General features: G+C 44.9%; 2 protein-coding genes across 4 annotated transcripts; both read right to left on the bottom strand.

The window, feature by feature from the left end:
- Positions 1-3,816: 3,816 nt before the first annotated feature.
- LOC311114333 (putative nuclease HARBI1) lies at positions 3,817-7,119 on the bottom strand. Of its 3 annotated transcripts, none has more exons than XM_084189596.1 (11): positions 6,800-7,119; positions 6,536-6,712; positions 6,384-6,445; positions 6,215-6,301; positions 6,086-6,127; positions 5,844-6,017; positions 5,729-5,764; positions 5,076-5,630; positions 4,891-5,006; positions 4,683-4,794; positions 3,817-4,588 (listed from the first exon to the last, which is right to left on the bottom strand). In XM_084189596.1, exons 8-11 carry the CDS (start codon positions 5,545-5,547, stop codon positions 4,218-4,220), a joined length of 1,071 nt encoding a protein of 356 aa, XP_084045722.1. In that variant the 5' UTR covers positions 5,548-5,630; positions 5,729-5,764; positions 5,844-6,017; positions 6,086-6,127; positions 6,215-6,301; positions 6,384-6,445; positions 6,536-6,712; positions 6,800-7,119; the 3' UTR covers positions 3,817-4,217. The 3 variants fall into 2 exon arrangements, with proteins under 3 accessions (XP_084045722.1, XP_084045724.1, XP_084045723.1); XM_084189597.1 differs by having other exon boundaries at positions 5,844-6,127.
- A 669-nt stretch (positions 7,120-7,788) lies between these two features.
- LOC311114334 (5-aminolevulinate synthase, non-specific, mitochondrial-like) lies at positions 7,789-19,994 on the bottom strand. Its single transcript, XM_084189599.1, has 11 exons — positions 19,841-19,994; positions 15,668-15,867; positions 15,135-15,326; positions 14,317-14,439; positions 13,477-13,696; positions 11,897-12,081; positions 11,535-11,714; positions 10,494-10,658; positions 9,607-9,875; positions 8,508-8,670; positions 7,789-8,193 (listed from the first exon to the last, which is right to left on the bottom strand). The coding sequence occupies exons 2-11, from the start codon at positions 15,864-15,866 to the stop codon at positions 8,033-8,035; spliced, it is 1,857 nt and encodes a 618-aa protein (XP_084045725.1). The 5' UTR covers position 15,867; positions 19,841-19,994; the 3' UTR covers positions 7,789-8,032.
- Positions 19,995-20,470: the final 476 nt, after the last annotated feature.

Here is a 20,470-nt window from a genome sequence, read left to right as displayed (position 1 = left end):
ACGATACACAACTAATCTTCTCCTTTCCCCCTTCTGATAACCAGGTGGCGAATCGCATCTCTGTATGTCTGGCAGACATGTCAGTGTGGATGACGGATCACCACCTCAAGCTGAACCTCGGCAAAACTGTGCTGCTTTTCCTCCCGGGGAAGGACTGCCCGTTCCATGATCTCGCCATCACGGTTGACAACTCCGTTGTGTCCTCCTCCCAGAGTGCAAAGAGCCTTGGCGTGACCCTGGACAACACCCTGCCGTTCTCCGCTAACATCAAGGCGGTGCCCGATCTTGTAGGTTCATGCTCTACAACATTCTGAGAGTACGACCCTGCCTTACACAGGAAGCGGCACAGGTCCTAATCCAGGCACTTGTCATCTCCCGTCTGGCACCTGCATGTTCCCGGACATTTCTGGGGGGAATGGCCCTAGCCCTCACCCTCCGATCCAACAGGTTCCAGGCGTGCTCAATGGGATTGAGATCCGGCCTCTTCGCTGGTCATGGCAGAACACTGACATTCCTGTCTAGCAGGAAATCATGTACAGAACGAGCAGTATGGCTGGTGGCATTGTCATGCTGGAGAGTCATGTCAGGATGAGCCTGCAGGAAGGGTACCACATGAGGGAGGAGGATGTCTTCCCTGTAACGCACAGCGTTGAGATTGCCTGCAATGACAACAAGCTCAGTCCGATGATGCTGTGACACACCGCCACAGACCATGACGGACCCTCCACCTCCAAATCGATCCCTCTCCAGAGTACAGGCCTCGGTGTAACGCTCATTCCTTCGACGATAAACGCGAATCCGACCATCACCCCTGGTGAAACAAAACCGCGACTCGTCAGTGAAGAGCACTTTTTGCCAGTCCTGTCTGGTCCAGCGACGGTGGGTTTGTGCCCAGAGGCGATGTCGTTGCCGGTGATGTCTGGTGAGGACCTGCTTTAAAACAGGCCTACAAACCCTCAGTCCAGTCTCTCTCAGCCTATTGCGGACAGTCTGAGCACTGATGGAGGGATTGTGCGTTCCTGGTGTAACTCGGGCAGTTGTTGTTGCCATCCTGTACCTGTCCCGCAGGTGTGATGTTCGGATGTACCGATCCTGTGCAGGTGTTGTTACACATGGTCTGCCACTGCGAGGACGATCAGCTGTCTGTCCTGTCTCCCTGTAGCGCTGTCTTAGGCGTCTCATAGTACGGACATTGCAATTTATTGCCCTGGCCACATCTGCAGTCCTCATGCCTCCTTGCAGGATGCCTAAGGCACGTTCACGCAGATGAGCAGGGACCCTGGGCATCTTTCTTTTGGTGTTTTTCAGAGTCAGAAGAAAGGCCTCTTTAGTGTCCTAAGTTTTCATAACTGTGACCTTAATTGCCTACCGTCTGTAAGCTGTTAGTGTCTTAACGACCGTTCCACAGGTGCATGTTCAGTAATTGTTTATGGTTCATTGAACAAGCATGGGAAACAGTGTTTAACCGCTTACAATGAAGATCTGTGAAGTTATTTGGATTTGTACAAATTATCTTTGAAAGACAGGGTCCTGAAAAAGGGACGTTTCTTTTTTTGCTGAGTTTATGATGCATCACTAACTCCAACAAGTTTTGGGACACTGTAAAATCCATGGAGAATAAGAGCACCTCCTCCCAACTGCCCACTGCACTGAGGCTAGGAAACACTGTCACCACCAATAAATCTAAAATAATTGAGAATTTCAACAAGCATTTTGCTACGGCTGGCCATGCTTTCCACCTGGCTACCACTACCCCGGCCACCAGCTCTGCACCCTCTGCTGCAACTTGCCCATGCCCCCCCCCCCGCCTCTCCGTCCCCCAAAAAAATCTGGAACCCTACAAATCATCGAATCCCACCTTCTCCGCTATGCAATCCGGTTTCCAAGCTGGTCATGGGTGCGCCTCAGCCACGCTCAAGGTCCTAAACGATATTATAACCGCGATCGATAAAAGACAGTACTGCGCAGCCGCCTTCATCGACCTGGCCAAGGCTTTCGACTCTGTCAACCACCGCATTCTTATTGGCAGACTAAATAGCCTTGGTTTCTCAAATAACTGCCTCGCCTGGTTCACCAACTACTTCTCAGATAAGAGATCAACGTGTCAAATCGGAGGGCCTGTTGTCTGGACCTATGGCAGTCTCTATGGGGGTGCCACAGGGTTCAATTCTCGGGCCGACTCTATTCTCTGTGTATATCAATAATGTCGCTCTTGCTGCTGGTGACTCTCAGATCCACCTCTACGCAGACGACACCATTTTGTATACATCTGGCCCTTCATTGGACAATGTGTTAACAAACCTCCAAACGAGCTTCAATGCCATACAACACTCCTTCCGTAGCCTCCAACTGCTCTTAAACACTAGTAAAACTAAATGCATGCTCTTCAATCGAACGCTGCTTGCACCCGCCCACCCGACTAGAATCACTACTCTCGACGGGTCTGACCTAGAGTATGTGAACAACTACAAATACCTAGGTGTCTGGTTAGACTGTAAACTCTTCTTCCAGACTCACATTAAGAATCTCCAATCCAAAGTTAAATCTAGAATCTGCCTCCTATTTCGCAAAACAAAGCCTCCTTCACTCATGCTGCCAAACATGCCCTCGTAAAACTGACTATCCTACCGATCCTTGACTTCGGCGATGTCATTTACAAAATAGCTTCCAACACTCTACTCAGCAAATTGGATGTAGTCTATCGCAGTGCCATCCGTTTTGTCACCAAAGCCCCATATACTACCCACCATTGTGACCTGTACGCTCTTGTTGGCTGGCCCTCACTACATATTCGTCGCCAAACCCACTGGCTCCAGGCCATCTATAAATCACTGCTAGGCAAATCCCCGCCTTATCTTAGCTCACCATAGCAACACCCACCCCTAGTATGGATAGCATCTATCATTCCAGTGTTAATACTAATTGTAATTATTTTGCACTATGGCCTATTTATTGCCTTACCTCCATAATTTACTACATTTGCACACACTGTATATATATTTTTCTGTTGTATTTTTGACTTTGTTTTACCCCATATGTAACTCTGTGTTGTTGTTTTTAATCGCACTGCTTTGCTTTATCTTGGCCTGGGGCCTGTTGCACAAAACTAGGATAAGGGATTAAGCCAGGATATCTTGGTGATCCTGGCTCAATTGATCCGTAATCCGGTTGCACTAAAGATGGATAGGGGGCAGGAGGATATGTTATGGTATAAATTACCATGGAGATTTATTCTGTGGAGCTAGCCTGCTCCAGACCAGGCTAAATTCCAGGATCTATTTAATCTCATCCCTAATGTCAGTCAGCAGTCACCACAAATGGAAACCAATAGTTATTTCACTGCTCACTATACATTGTTATCACATATAACTAGACCCACTGTCATTATTTAAACGTTTGTGATCATTAATTTCAATGATTTTGGATAAAAAATGATTTTTAGATGATGTTGCTATCATTAGATAATTTACAGTTTCCCATAGACTATAAGGCTATATATAAAATGATAGAATATTAGGGCCACAGAGGGGAAAAAAACACAAGTCATAATATTGTAACCAGTTGTTTTAAAGGAGGACAGTTGTTAAAATGACAGATGTGGGGCATTTCGTGAAATTGTACTTCAGTATGGTTTCATAAACAAAGACATGCTGATGTGCCAGAATATTAAGTATCACATTGTCATAAGTATCAAAACTGTAAAAACAATATGTAGCTTTTCTGCAGAAAGAACCAGCCTCATAAATTTATGACTTTATCCTTTTTCTTCAGTGTGGCCCTAGTACTCTGTCATATAAACAAATACACATTCCATATGAATATAAAAACACAATGTGTAACATTATGTTCCTTTATTGAATAAGGACAAAACAAAGCAGGTAAACCATCAGCTCCTTTCGAAACTGAAGTCACAGTGACTCTACAAGATGGAAAGCACAGAATCCAAGCATATTATACAAAATGATACATACACATTCAAAGGTCTGTATATAACACACCCTGCATGTCTGCACACTAAAATAAATGCAGGACAAATCCATACACATCAACTGAACAGACAAATGAATGGATGCAGTAGCCTCCCTGCAGCCTTGTATTACACACAGTATACCGCACAAACATCATAAGAGGCCAAATTCGTAAAAAAACGAACCCAAAAAAACCCAAATTCCTCTGCCACCGCAGGACATATTTAACCAAAATTGAAAGCACACATACTAACTAAAATAATTCAACACATATTGGTCCCTCAGCAGCCGACCACTGTCGTCATCAGGGAAGATTGCCGGATTGTCCCAGTCCATGGCTGGTGGCACTCTGGGGGCCCTCTCCTTCCTCAGGCAGGCCACATTGTGGAGGACAGCACAAGCCACAGTAATATCACATGCCCTAACAGGGCTGACCCTTAATTTGTGAAGGCAGTGAAAGCGTGCCTTCAGGAGGCCAAAGGTCATTTCAACTCTGGCCCTGGTCCTGGCATGGGCATGGTTGTAGGCCTGCTGTGCTTCCTGGGGGTCTGTGAAAGGTGTCAGGAGAAAAGGCTGGCAGCCATACCCCCTGTCTCCCAGCAACACACCAGAGAATTCACCTGTCAACACAAAATCTCATCATTACTACCTCATAAACACAGTGATATTCTTGACACAGCCATGATGGTTATAAATAGGGGTTGTGTGGCTTACCTTGTGATAGGCACTGATAGATTTCAGAGGCCCGAAAGATTCTGGAGTCATGGACTGAGCCAGGCCATTTTGCCACAACATTGCTGATCACACAGTCAGCATTGCAGACCATCTGAAATCATAAGATGAGGAATATTACACCAATCAATGCACATCACTGGCAATGCAGAGTGTTCGTCAATGGACAATATCAAAAAGTTATGTTCACCTGAACATTAATGCTGTGAAAGGATTTCCTATTCACAAAATCGGCCTCATGGGCACCTGAGGGGGCTTTTATCCTTATGTGTGTGCAGTCCACTGCACCAATGACATTGGGGAAACCTGTCACACAAAGTAATGAGTATCCTACTATGTGTTAACAGTTGTCCTGTAATTTGTAGATCCTCTTACCTGCAATCCTATAGAACTCCTCTTTGATGTCACAGAGTCTTCTGTGGCCAGGGAAGGAGATGAAGACATCTGCTAATGCTTTGATAGCCAGACACACACTCCTTATTGTGCGGCAAATTGTGGCCTTGTTCAGCTGTTCTGCATCCCCCACTGAGTACAGGAAGGCTCCACTAGCAAAAAAGCGCAAGGCCACACAAACCATTTGCTCCACACTCAGTGCATGGCTCCGTGCAGTGCGGTGCTTAATCCTGGGACCCAGTAGTCTGCATAGATACCTGATGCCATCTGCAGAAAACCTGTATCTTTCATATAGATGGTCATCAGGGAAGGCCAGTGGGTCCAACCGGTCCCTGAAGACCCTTTCTCGCCTGAAGGCTCTCCTCAGCACAAGTGCTTCTTCATCCACCACATCTCGCACGAATGGGCATGCCATTGTCAGAGCAGAAAGGAACACACAATTTTGGGCCTTCATATAGGCTAGTGGCCACACCTGGTGCTGGGGGGGTGGGCAAAAGAGGGCGATGCCTTATAACGATGACTTGGTTGTACTGATTGCTGGGAAAATAAAAAAAACCTTAGAAAGATGCCACCGTCCTGTGTGCTCACAATAAGAGCTCATATGTCATGGCTCACTTGACTTTACGAGAATATACCTAATTTTTATTTTGAGCTGTGTCATCTTCTTGGAGCTGGGGGAGGAAAGAAAAATAATGATTAATACATTTGTGTTACAGTTAGCATACAGTGTACATTGAAGGCATATCTCACCTCCCTCTCAAGTTTTTTTATTTCAAGGTCCAGTTTCCTAATTGTCCTCTTTTTTATTTCGGACTCCAGTGCAAGATTTTCCATCTTTTTCTTCTTGTACTGAATGTCTATGTCTGCCAGTTCTATTTGGCGCCGGAGGTGGTTGCCATACAACTTTCTGATAGCTTGTGAGCTCTGTGAACACAATACAATTAGCGCAGCTGGAATTTGGCAGGATGTGGTGTCCTTTTATTAATACGCACTATGTTGCCAGGCTGGTTTTCCCACTGTATAGCATCTGGGTCCTGTAAAAGAAATTAGATTTTTTGATTTTGATGAGGACTCCTCACCATTGTAGAGTAAATAGTACTTTCACAGTCTTAACATGATACCTCATGCCTTCTGGAATCCAGAGAGATGGTCTCCTCCTCATCATCGTCTCCATCATGTGCTGTTGCTGCTGCACTGGGGCCTTCACCCTATCACATTTAATCGGATTCATATTGAAGCTAGTAGACAAGACATGCCAGGCCTACAGTATGCCTTTGATGGAGTACTCACTGGATCAGCATCGTCTGGTGCTTGTGCTGGTGGCTCTAACAGGAACACAGTGCTGCCAGACACTGCAAGGCAATAGGTAAACCAAAGTCAGACAGTCCAAATTGATTCAATATGAATGTGGTTGTATCCCATGTAGAGATGGAAGGACATACCTTGAATGAAGCGGGTGGCATCTTGGGAGGAACCTATGCTCGTCTCTTTCCCCCCAGGGATCCCCTCTAAGACGGGCCTGCCTTTATTTAGCTCCAAGGCCATGTCCTCTGCTGGGGTAAGGTCAGCCTTTGGTGACCCACCACCCGTGCCTTGTCTGTGGGTATTCTTTTTCACTGCTAAAACAGTACAGACAATGTGTGAGCAGGCACCTTCTGGGTACAATATATGCTTGTGCTTTGTTAAATATTAGTCAGGGACCATACCATTCTGCAGAATGTTCTTGTATTTGATTTTGACCTGCTGCCATGTCCGTTTTGGCCCGTTCATGTTTAATCTACACACACACACACACACACATTTAATGGAGTCACACTGCAAAAAATTACTTGGTATTTTTGTCTTGTTTTCAGTAAAAATATCAAAAAATTTATCATAGCTTTATACAGTGTGATGGAGTTACTTTACACAATTTCACTCATATCTGCAGTGCATTTCAATTAAAAATTTAACCGTTTCATAATTACAGTACAACTGCATTTTTGGAGATGTGAATTAAATATTTGAATTGTAATTGTGATGTTTCAGCGGAGCGGTGAGTGTGTAATTGTGCACTACTTACGCATTCAGGCGGTCTGCAATACTTTGCCACGCTTTTTCTCTTTGCTTTATCACTGTGGCGGTGTTGCCTTTCTTCTTAATTATATCTTTTACCTCCTCGTATGCCTCCATGAGGATTTGTGCTTCCGACGGGGAAAAGTACGCGGCTCTAGTTGCCATGGTAAATCAGTTAATCTGTGATCTGTGGCGGGGTCTATTTGAGTGAGCCGTGAGCGCGCACCTATCCAGGATTGGTTTCACCTGGCTTAATGAATCCGTGTCTGCTCATCCTGGCTTGGTCTTTGTGCAACCAATTAAGCCTGGACGCACATGTTTTGGCTTCATTGAGCTCAGCTGAGTCATTTATCCCGGATGTCTTAATTCTACTTTTGTGCAACAGGCCCCAGGTCGCAGTTGTAAATGAGAACTTGTTCTCAACTGGCTTACATGGTTAAATAAAAAAAATATATATACAAATTTTTTTTTAGCCCTAAAATATATATATATATATATATATATATATATATATATATATATATATATATATATATATATATATATAGGGCTATTAGTTATAAACTCCTCATTGGGTTGGACTTCAAGTTCAAACCAAACAACCTTATTGTGACCAAGTCAATGTGACAATAAACACAGAAACATTCAAGTTATTTATTTAGACAATCGGGTGCCCATGGAATACCCAGAAATAAAGTTATGACACTTATAAAATACAATATAGATATACATTCTATGGATGTCACAAACGGTACCCTATTCCCGGTGTAGTGCACTACTTTTGACAAGAGCACTATGGGGCCCTAGTGAAAAGTATCGCACTATATTAGGGAATAAAAGGTACCAGTGACAGAGGAATGGGTTGAGTGTATTCTGTAGTGTCGTCATGCGTGAGCTGAGATGGGGTGGCTCAGGCCTCTGAAGTAAGACTTTTCTCTCTCGGTCATCAGCTCCAAGTGCAGCGGCTGCTGGCAGAAGTTACACTCTGCTGAAGAACGGGGCTTCAGAGGTAGACCGGACTCCTTCCACGTCTGAACCAGCTTCTCTGAAGAGGGGAAATATTGTTTTAGAGGACGTACTTGGCCGTTTTCAGTATATTTCCTGAAGTTACATGCTTACTGCTTCTACTACCGGGATCTTCGCTGGGTCACCCAAATATTTGTCCAGCCACAGAAGTATACTTCAGTTGTATATCTTGAGAAACTCTGAGTTAAACCATTGACCCCCTCAAAACATTTCCTTCAGTTTTGTGCCAAGCACTGAACACGACAAGAGCTTTACAACAACAACAAAACGATTGAGATAAACCATTTGATCAGTTTCCCGTTTCCTGCCAGCTAGACCAAACATGTCGCTTACCGACAAAGTATGTCATCATCTGGGGGGTGTGGTGTGGCGTGGGGGCGATGCGTAGAAGCTCCTCCCCCCTGGCGACCGTGGGGTAGTTGATGGCCTGGACGTAAATGTTGTAACGGCTCATCATGACGTCAGAGACCTCAGTGTTCTTCTCCGCATCGGACACCTGCAGGCCACGTCAAAAATCACATTCAAATCAATCCATCCCAGTAAGACCATGTTGAGTATGTCCACAGTGACAATGTTGATGTCTATCAATAGGGTGGCAACAGCTAATGGGATCCTAATAAAATACCAATATTAACAATGCTGATCAATAATAAAATTCCTTCCTAATACTGAGTTGTACCTCCCCACCACCCCATTTTGCCCTCAGAACAGCCTCAGCTCTTCGGGACATGGACTCTACAAGGTGTCGAAAGCGTTCCACAGGGATGCTGGCCCCATGTTGACTCCAATGCTTCCCACAGTTGTGTCAAGTTGGCTGGATGTCCTTTGGGTGGTGGACCATTCTTGATACACACACGGGAAACTGTTGAGCGTGAAAAACCCAGCAGCGTTGCAGTTCTTGACACGAACCGGTGTTCCTGGCACCTACTACCGTACCCCGTTCAAAGGCACTGAAATATTTTGTCTTGCCCATTCACCCTCTGAATGGCACACATACACAATCCATGTCTCAAGAATTAAAAATCCTTTCTTTAACCTGTCTCCTCCCTTTCATCTACACTGATTGAAGTGGATTTAACAGGTGACCTCAATAAGGGATCATAGCTTTCACCTGGTCAGTCCGTCATTGAAAAGAGCAGGTGTTCTTAATGTTTTGTACACTCCGTATGTGTGTGTGGTGTCTGGAGGATTGGGAATAACATAAGACACATTTCCAATTCATTTTGGAAGATTAAAGGGGATTGATTCTATTCGTTCAGCGCACTTGACATTTAAAAAAGGTAATTTCTGATTGAGCTGACATATGCAGCGTTTACCGTGAACGCTGTCTCTGCTAACACAGGAACATGACCTTTACACTTAATTCACGCTGTAGTGCTGAACTTCAGCGACACGGATTGAAAATTGAGCCGTAAATTGTACTGATTCTCACCCTGACAGGGATGATGTGAGAGGGGCAGTGGACGAGGGGCAGTCCAGAGTCCATGAGCATCTGTCTCAGCAGCTTGACGTTGCGTTGGTGTTTCCTCCGGAGGGCGCGGCCCTCCTCCCCTTTAAGGATGTGGATGGACTCGCGGGCCCCGGCCAGCAGCATGGGGGGAAGAGACGTGGTGAATATGAAGCCTGCAGCGTAGCTACGCACCGTGTCCACCAGGGCGTCGGTACTGGCGATGTAGCCTCCTACACAACCAAACGCCTTGCCTGGAAGAAAATACAATTAATTAAAACACTAAAATTAGGACAAAAGGACAAATAAAATCAAAAAAAAAAATCCTCAGACTACTAGAGAATGACGTGTTATTGGATGTAAAAAAAAAAGACTTTCTCCTCCTTTAGAACGGTGTTCACCAGGATGTTGTGTCATCTTGACTCGCTTGTATTCCAACAAAAACAGACAAAGCACCTCTCCTGATTGTCCCAGTGTGTGATGATTGGTCTCCCAGCAGTCCCCAGGCTTAGAGGAAATGTAATAAGAGACTGCGGTCTCCTAGCAACAGGTCGTAAACAGATCCTAGTTCCTGTTTCTCCAGTGTCCCAAGGAGCATTAAGCAACAACCTCAACCACCCGCGTTAGCGACCAGACATCTGGTTCGTCTCAGGGTTTCAGACAAACAAGGACTGCTTCAGGGATGTGACTGGAACATAGAAAATCTGTAAATTGTCTAGGAGATGGGGCCGTTTCAATTAGAACTGAATGGAGGATAAAGCAGGAATTCCTAATTTTTCCAGGACGAATCACATCCCTGATTTGTAAAGTCAAGTGAATGAAGGTTTAACATTATTCGCTGGGGACATTTTGCTTGTTAGTGGAGTACTGACCCAGCGTTCCAGAGATGATGTCCATCTTGTGCATGATGCCGTCCCGGTCGCCGATGCCTCCTCCTCTAGCTCCGTACAGCCCCACCGCATGCACCTCGTCTACAAACGTGATGGCTCCAAACTCATGGGCCACGTCACACATCTCATCCAGAGGACACACCGCTCCTTTAAGACAAGATAAACAGTATTATATAACCATTTCAGTAGGAGGCATTTTAAAACACATCGCTCCTTTAAGAGACGAACGGTTAATATCATAAAATCAGTTTCATAGAGGTTGACAGTATAGAAGCACATTATATAAACATTATCTAAAAAGGCATTATATGAACAGGACAGTGTTAATTTTGGAAGCTATTTTAGAGGTAGTTTTAGTCCTAGGCACATTTTAGTCATTTCAACCGTCTTTAGTTATTATCTGTCGACAAACTCTGGACAATATGATTATAGTTTTAGTCAGTCAGTGCATTTCCCCCCCCCCCCCCATTAAAATAATTAAAAAGTTGAGCTACACAGAAATCATACCACCATTTCCTGGTTGCAAAAATTCTAATAGTTCACCTAATTTCAGTTTGTGTGACAAAACAAGCACTCAGTGTAGAGCAGGGTTCTTCAATTCCGGTCCTGGAGGGCCGAAACACTTCTGTTTTTTATTTCTACCTGGTAGTTAATTGCACTCACCTGGTGTCCGGGGTCTGAATTAGCCCCTGATTAGAAGGAGAGGATGAAAAACAGAGGTGTTTCGGCCCTCCAGGACCGGAATTGAAGAACCCTGGTGTAGAGAATCATTGTACCATCTAAACCGCTGTGAAATATATTTTCCATATCCAAACATATTGTATTTTCAGCGTACAAAACCAAAAAAAAAAAAAAAGCTTCAGCTTTAATATCTACCACATCAAGTAACAAACACCAAATGGAACCCGGTATAGTGCACTACTTTTGACCAGAGACCTATGGGCCCTGCCGCCCTGGTCAAAAGTAGTGCACTATACAGGGAATAGGGTAGCATTTGGGATGCATTCCAAGAACTCCACTCACCATCCATGGAGTGGACCGTCTCGAAGGCCACGATCTTTGGAGAGGAGGGGTCTGACTTCAGCAGCAGATCTCTCAAATGGTTGGGGTCATTGTGACGGAAGACGAACTTCTTGGCTCCGCTGTTCCTAATGCCCTGGATCATGGAGGCGTGGTTCCCTGCATCAGAGTAGATCTCACAGCCTATAGAGAAGAATAAGACAGGCCGTTTAGTGCCATGAACCAGATTCACTCAAAAAATGTGCAAACTCTGCACATCTGTAGCAATGCAAAAAAGAACTCGCCCATTGCTACCTGGAAGTACAGTTTATGGTACTAAAAATAAAATAAAAATACAAATCAGGTGAGTAATGTGACATGGTTACCAGGCATCATCTTGGCCAGGGTGAACAGGGTGGAGTCATTGGCTACGAAGCAGGAAGTGAAGAGTAGCGCAGCGTCCTTCCTGTGGAGGTCTGCCAGTTCCTGCTCCAGTTCCACGTGGAACTTACTGGTCCCAGAGATGTTCCTGGTTCCTCCAGCCCCGCTGCCGTGCTTACGCAACGTCTCCCTGGAAACAACACCAGGTAAACAGGCCAATTAACACGCCCACACCTTCACTGGATCATTACCGGACAGGCCTTTGTGGGGGATCTACATATAGCTCAAGGGATAGATAAATTGGTCCTTCGGGGGAGCAGTGAAACAACATGGTTTGTTTGGTCACCTCTCCACAGGGATCAATTAAGCCTATTGATCTTTCCTTTGGATGTGTTCAGTAGGCAACAAGAAAATATTTTATGTTTTGAAATGGAATGAAATTTGGAGGTAGCCTACTACTATCTGGGGGGGGGGGGGGGGATGTTGGGTTTCAAATGTGTTCTTCTACAGTGTGCCTTATTAAACACAACCCACCTGTCTTTTCAGCTCTTCATTTACCCATCAACCCACCTGTCTTTTCAGCTCTTCATTTACCCATCAACCCACCTGTCTGTTCAGCTCTTCATTTACCCATCAACCCACCTGTCTTTTCAGCTCTTCATTTACCCATCAACCCACCTGTCTGTTCAGCTCTTCATTTACCCATCAACCCACCTGTCTGTTCAGCTCTTCATTTACCCACCCATCCATCAACCCACCTGTCTGTTCAGCTCTTCATTTACCCACCCATCCATCAACCCACCTGTCTGTTCAGCTCTTCATTTACCCACCCATCCATCAACCCACCTGTCTGTTCAGCTCTTCATTTACCCACCCATCCATCAACCCATCTGTCTGTTCAGCTCTTCATTTACCCATCAACCCATCTGTCTGTTCAGCTCTTCATTTACCCACCCATCCATCAACCCATCTGTCTGTTCAGCTCTTCATTTACCCATCAACCCATCTGTCTGTTCAGCTCTTCATTTACCCACCCATCCATCAACCCATCTGTCTGTTCAGCTCTTCATTTACCCATCAACCCACCTGTCTGTTCAGCTCTTCATTTACCCATCAACCCACCTGTCTGTTCAGCTCTTCATTTACCCACCCATCCATCAACCCACCTGTCTGTTCAGCTCTTCATTTACCCACCCATCCATCAACCCACCTGTCTGTTCAGCTCTTCATTTACCCACCCATCCATCAACCCACCTGTCTGTTCAGCTCTTCATTTACCCACCCATCCATCAACCCATCTGTCTGTTCAGCTCTTCATTTACCCATCAACCCATCTGTCTGTTCAGCTCTTCATTTACCCATCAACCCACCTGTCTGTTCAGCTCTTCATTTACCCATCAACCCACCTGTCTGTTCAGCTCTTCATTTACCCATCAACCCACCTGTCTGTTCAGCTCTTCATTTACCCATCAACCCACCTGTCTGTTCAGCTCTTCATTTACCCATCAACCCACCTGTCTGTTCAGCTCTTCATTTACCCATCCAATCAATCAATCCAACTATCCACTCGTCACCGGTTACTTACGTGATGGAGTTGACGACCTGTGGGTGTCTGCTCATGCCCAGGTAGTCATTGGAGCACCACACGGACACGTCTCTCCTGTCGCTAAGGGAATCGGTGTAGTCGTCACCCATGGGGAAGTCGGTGGCCCGTCGGTTTACCGTCTTAAAGACACGGTACGTGTGGTCGCTCTTCTTCTCCTCAATCTTCCTCTCAAAGAACTCATCGTAGTGGAAGTGAGAGACTGCAGTGAGACCGAGAGAGGAAGGAAACATGATTACAAGACAAGGAGGTAAAGATGACATTTAGTTGTCCTGTTTCAATAAAATACAAAAAGACAAGACAAGGGAACATCCCCTTAAGTAACGACTTCAGCCAACTTGTCGCAGACTTTTCTTTATATCTGCAAGGATTGCCGACGACAAAGCCTGTACTTTAATTTCCGCCAACCGACCTAGCCGTGATTGCGGTAAAGTATTTAAAAGTCCTGCCAACCCCCCAGTATAAACATCACCTTTCACCTTACAGGCTTTGGCACTAATTAAAATAATTAACATTCCATTGTTGTTGTCCGACATTAAACTTGTCGTCATGAAAAAGTATAACCACAAAAACTGCAGTCTGCATGACATCTCATCAGCCTGGTCTAAATACCAACATTACATGCTCAATTTTTTTCTAGAGACAAAGATGTGGTTTGTTAGCTAACATTAGCTTGTTAGCTAACGTTCGCTAACTAGCCGGCTCATAATTACCATCATTTCCCTACAGCGACAATCAAGTTTGGTTTGAATGGAACACTAATTAAAAAAAAAAATCAGGGACAATAAAGTTTGGTTTGAACAGTCTGGTCATGTGACTCACAGCTGGGCATGTTCTCCTGCAGTAGGTGGGACACCCTGATTGGACGTTGCTTCAGCAGCCTCTTCATCAGATTGGTCCGGTCAACACCTCCAGACTTCGAGGAGGAGGAGGCCAGGACCTGGGCTGAGGGGTCACATCTGGTGATTAGTGACGGCTGGATAATAGACATATGCTGTATTATTTCTATCTGGACACACAGACAGGTCATGGCTGGACCAGAGATGAAACCTACATGACCAAAAGTATGTGGACACCTGCTCGTCAACATGGACACCTGCACCTGCTCGGGCAGAAATTTGACGAACTGACTTGTTGGAAAGGTGGCATCCTATGACGGTGCCACGTTGAAAGTCACTGAGCTCTTCAGTACGGGCCATTCTACTGCCAATGATAGTCTATGGAGATTGCATGGCTGTGTGCTCGATTTTATACACCTGTCAGCAACGTGTGACAGAAATAGCCGAATCCACTAATTTGAAGGGGTGTCCACATACTTTTGTATATATATATATATATATATATATAAATTAACTCCATATTTTAACTATTGCTATGGGCTGAACAGTAATGTCATAGTCTAACAGGCAGATGATCCCCGATGAGGAAGAACATTCTGGAAAACATGTACAGTATTTATATAGTATGGCTTACATCTGTTTTAGTCAAATCATAACAGCCTTCAGGTTATTAAGACTATTGTTACCTGTGAATAATAAAGTAGATGTTTAACTGAACCCTAACCTGTAATAAAGCCTACGATATCTCTGTATTAGTAGCAAAAAGGAATACAACTCCAGGTGGTTTAACCCCTTGTGTACCTTTCTGGACGGTGCGAACCTCCTGCACGTCCTCCTGCAGCTGGATGCTGGCCTGGCGCACCACACCGCTGTTCTTCTGGCCCATCTCAGCCGCCAGGAAGGGGCACTTGGAGGCCCCCGAGGCCTGGCCAGTGGGGGGCATGGGGTGGGGGTGGACCTGAGGCAGCTTGGTGGTGGTGCCCCCATTGGCGCCTTAAAAAGGACAGAAGATACTCGGGTTAGTAGACTAAGAGCAACACACATAGCTTTAAAACTACACCATACACTAGCACAGGGTTTAACGTACTCTGTCCTGGGCCCCCCGCCCCCCGCCTGAGAGCACGTTGTGGTTTCCACCCTAGCACTACACAGCTGATTCAAATAATCAACGCTTGATGGAGTTGGTAATTTGATTCGAGAGTTTTCCTTGCCCCTAAGACGTGGCTGTATGCCACAGACTGTTGCAACGCCATAGAATTAAAAACCAGCCATGTCTCAGGGCAAGAGTTTTTCCTGATCATGTGATCAGTATAAAATGATATCCCTCCACTCACCAGGTGTCTGGGCTGAAGTCCCGGTGTCCTTCTGGAAGCTAGCAGAGGAGGAGCAGAGGGAACGGGCCAGCGGCTTGGAGGCCAGGTCCATCATCACAGGACATTTCTGGGCGTAGACCACCAGGGATTTCCGGGCCTGCTGGAGGAAGGACTGCGGCACGCGGGACAGGAACGGGCAGCGGCGAATTAAAGTCTCCATCCTTACGATGATCGTCAAAGCAAAAAGGTGAAGATTAGGATAGACAGCATGTTGCCGTTACATCCATCCACCCATGTTGCCGTTACATCCATCCACCCATGTTACATCCATCCACCCATGTTGCCGTTATATCCATCCACCCATGTTGCCGTTACATCCATCCACCCATGTTACATCCATCCACCCATGTTGCCGTTATATCCATCCACCCATGTTGCCGTTATATCCATCCACCCATGTTGCCGTTATATCCATTCACCCATGTTGTCGGAGGATATTAGCCTTTTAAAAACGCTATACATCGTATCGGCCAATAACTCCACCGATACTCAAATAGGATGAAAATAAGCTCATCTCATGCTGAACACTTGCAGACATTCTCAAACATCAACATTTGAAGCATAGTTATCGGACAGTTACTCTTTTGGATGGCAATTTATGAGAATTCAGTGTGGAAACTCATTTCCCCGCTGTAAAACAGTCCATCAGCAGATATCGGTGTCAGACCCAAATAAAGACATCGGTGGGGCTTTACATTTCCTTCGAATCGGACCTTTTATGAGTGCCACGGTGCTTTATCATGTCTTTGACACACGTATTGTACTTGTAATTTATTGATGGGAAATCATTTTATATATATATATATATATATATATATATCTCATCATGTTGGGATCAATAAAAGTCATACCATACTCTTTGTGAGAAGTTGAACATTGTAATGCGTTGCGGACGGCTATGCATTCCTTTACTTATCTAAAGCACATGGGGCCTAGTTATGCCAGTACAGTACTGTCAGTGGAATAGGACTGATCCTTTAGTAAAACTAATGACACAAAAATATAAACATCAGGATGCCATTTTGCTCTTGCATGATAAATACATTGCTTCTCACAGCCTTTACTACAACAACTAACACAATCACAATGACTAAATCAGTGCATATTCTACCAGCAGTGTGAAGTCGGTAAATGCACCAAAGCTAACAGACCGGAGTCCATATTAGTTGGGTCATACTGGTCCACAGCACCAAATGTAGCCAAGACTACTCCCCTTCTGAAAGGTCGTATTCAGCAGGTACAAGGTGTTGAGAAGGAGGGGGGGGGGAGAATGGGTTCAGGAAGCACCCGTTTCAAAACGTTTTGCCCTGCTACGTGCCTGGCTACTGAATGGAGAACAAGTTTTTTTTCTAGACAGCCTCCCTCATTCCAGGAACAAGCCCCACATTCTTGGAAACACTGTTGCCAGTGACATGGTTGGAAGAAAGCAGAAATAAACCTCCAAAAAGCATGACTCGTCTAGGACCTTATTCTTCCGGTAGGGACGGTACGCGTTCAGGCAGCTCACAGACACTAACGAAGCTCCAGTCTGCATCCTCCAATTAAATTGTGTTTGAGATCATTTTAAAACTAACTGGTTAAATTAGTAAGAAAGATGTAATTGTTGCAATAGTTTGGGAATGACCAACATATGCCATCATCCAAAATTGACATGCTGAATAATTTTTGCCATATTACATTTTAGAATGCGCTAATTTCGCAGTACTAGCTGGGCCAATTGTGCGCCGCCCCACGGGGTCTCCCGGGTCGCGGCCGGCTACGCCGCCCCATGGGTCTCCCGGGTCGCGGCCGGCTACGCCGCCCCATGGGTCTTCCGGGTCGCGGCCGGCTACGCCGCCCCATGGGTCTCCCGGGTCACGGCCGGCTACGCCGCCCCATGGGTCTCCCGGGTCACGGATGGCTACGCCGCCCCATGGGTCTCCCGGGTCGCGGCCGGCTACGACAGAGTCTGGATTCGAACCAGGATCTCTAGTGGCACAGCTAGCACTGCGATGCAGTGCCTTAGACCACTGCGCCACATTTCCCTAAATGTAATGTGGACAGTTTTAGTTACTACCTTAGACAAGCTCCCATTTTTCACCCCACACAATAAAGTGAAATTACACAATTTGTACCTCAGATTGTCAATATCAAAAGTTAGTCATCAGGATTACACTAAATCGATTGCTTTAAAAAAACAGATTAATATCTTTGATTTGGTACTGTTGATTTTATTTACACACGCCTGTCCGTCACAGGACTTAGAACAAAGCTGTCCTTTTCAGACTCAAATGGAAAGATCGACAAATCATTTCTGTATGGACCTCGCTCGGCGCACGGGGGCATTGTCATGCTGAAACAGGAAAGGGCCTTCCCCAAACTGCTGCCAAAGTAGGAAGCACAGAATCGTCTAGAAAGTCATTGTATGCTGTAGCGTTAAGATTTCCCTTCATGGGAACTAAGTTTCATGAAGCTCCCGACGAACAGTTCTTGTACTGACGTTGCTTCCAGAGGCATTTTGGAACTTGGGTAGCGAGTGTTGCAACCGAGGACAGACGATTTTTACGTGCCACGGCGGTCCTGTTCTGTGAGCTTGTGTGGCTGACCACGTCGCGGCTGAGTCGTTGTTGCTCATAGACGTTTCCACTTCACAATAACAGCACTTACAGTTGCCCGGGGCAGCTCTAGCAGGGCAGAAATTTGACGAACTGACTTGGTGGCATCCTATGACGGTGCCACGTTGAAAGTCACTGAGCTCTTCAGTAAGGCCATTCTACTGCCAATGTTTGTCTATGGAGATTGCATGGCTGTGTGCTCGATTTTATACACCTGTCAACAACAGGTGTGGCTGAAATAGCCGAATCCACTAATTTGAAGGGGTGTCCACATATATACACACAAAAAAGTGATATATATATATATATACACACACACACATCTAGTTGATGATCCCTATTTTAAGGTACTAATTTTGCAAAATACAAGTAATCTGAACACAAGTATGACATTGTGTATAGGGAGTAATTAACATATTGATTATGAATTGACATTTAAAACCGACGCTTTGATACCCTGCTATAATTATTATTATTTTTAAACACAGGACAACAGGAAGCACCAACAGTATCATTTTCAACTTATGTTTTAGGAATATAAAATGGTACTAAGAAAAATGTTCAACATGATTCTACTTAAAGGCGCAATATGCACCTGGTTGCTAAAGTTGTAATAGTTCACCTAATTTCAGTTTGTGACAAAACAAGCAATGCATCAGAATGTAAACGGCTGTGAAATATATTTTCCATAAACAAAAATATTGTCTTTTCAGCTGGTGTAGAAAACGTAAGAGGCAAAAACGAAATTTAACGAAAAGCATAGAATTAGCGCTCATAGAACATACTTACCGACTTTAAATGAGAATGTTATATCTATAACTCACATCTCTATGTGAATTTGGTCTGGCCGCCTAAAAAGTTACATATTGCAGCTTTAAAATCATGTAAAAACTACCGAATGAGCCCCAAAACGTGCTGATTGATTTATTGACTTTAATGATAGTGAAATCGTGAAAATGAGTTTGTCCTGGCTACTTCCAGTCCATACGGGATTTTTAATCAAGGCAAAAAAAACATTTTACATTTAAAAGGTCTTTTACAAACTAGTTACATTACTGTTTAATCTGACAGGCCAAATTAAGTCACAAGAGCTGAAAATACCGTTAGTCATAAATCAATTCAAGACAACAACGTTCAATATATCGACGTTTTAGTAACTACGCTTACATGACCAATGTCATATCTTCCCTAATGACACATGTTAGCTAAGTTAACTAGCGAGTTAAGCATGGTCCGTGCTAATCGGGATCCTTGGGACCGCACCGAAGGATCCCAGATAGCACTGACCAGCTAGTCATTAGCCCCGGTTAGCCCTCGCCTGACGACTGAACTGAATTCTTCCGCTGCTCTATACAGTAGTTCACTAAATACTTCATTGCGGTTAAGAAACTAACATCCGTGGGCGTAGCATAACGTTAACATTTGGCCGGAGCAAAGCTTCTGGGTAGCCATACAATGTTAGTCCCAGTACTGGCATACTGGGCTCGCTAGATAACCAAACCTGATAAATTAAGGACGAATGGCGATCTCGTTTGCTTACCTCGCTCCGTGTGCTTCGGGTCACCCTCTCACGAATAGATAAGTTAAAAGATAGCTTGGCTTGGAAAGAGCTCAGCGCTGTTAGAGTGTAAATATAACGCTAATAGCGCTACTTTTGCAAGACGATGTTTCGTTATCCTGCACTGAGGACGAACGAAAGGACGAGGATATGCAACCGGCTTATAAAATCCAATGAGAATCTCAAGTCTCGCGAGAGGGTGAGTGTGTACGTCATAGCACCCAACCCAGACGGGTCCACCCCAGTCCTGGCTACCTACCTACTAGTTACCATAGCCACAAAGTCATAAACCCTGCCCATTTCATCAATTTCGCTTCTTAAAATGTGATTTTAAACCCAACCTCAACCACATTGCTAACCTTAAATTATGACCAAAAAGCTAATTTTAGTTTATGATTTTTTTTACGATATAGCCAATTTAGATTTTGTGGCTGTGGTGACTAGTGGAAACCGCAGTCCCCTCTTTGCCCCCAGAGAATGTTCCATTATTTCAAAGTCAACATGTATTACTCACTCATATCCTCTTATTTACATTTAAGTCATTTAGCAGACGCTCTTATACAGAGCGACTTACAGTTAACGAGTGCATACATTTTCATACTGGCCCCCCCG

This window comes from Coregonus lavaretus, assembly GCF_964263955.1.
Source record: "Coregonus lavaretus genome assembly, contig: HAP1_SCAFFOLD_641, whole genome shotgun sequence".
NCBI classification, from domain to species: domain Eukaryota; kingdom Metazoa; phylum Chordata; class Actinopteri; order Salmoniformes; family Salmonidae; genus Coregonus; species Coregonus lavaretus.
The sequence above is the reverse complement of the archived record's forward strand: the minus strand, read 5'-3'. Positions and strand labels throughout refer to the sequence as shown.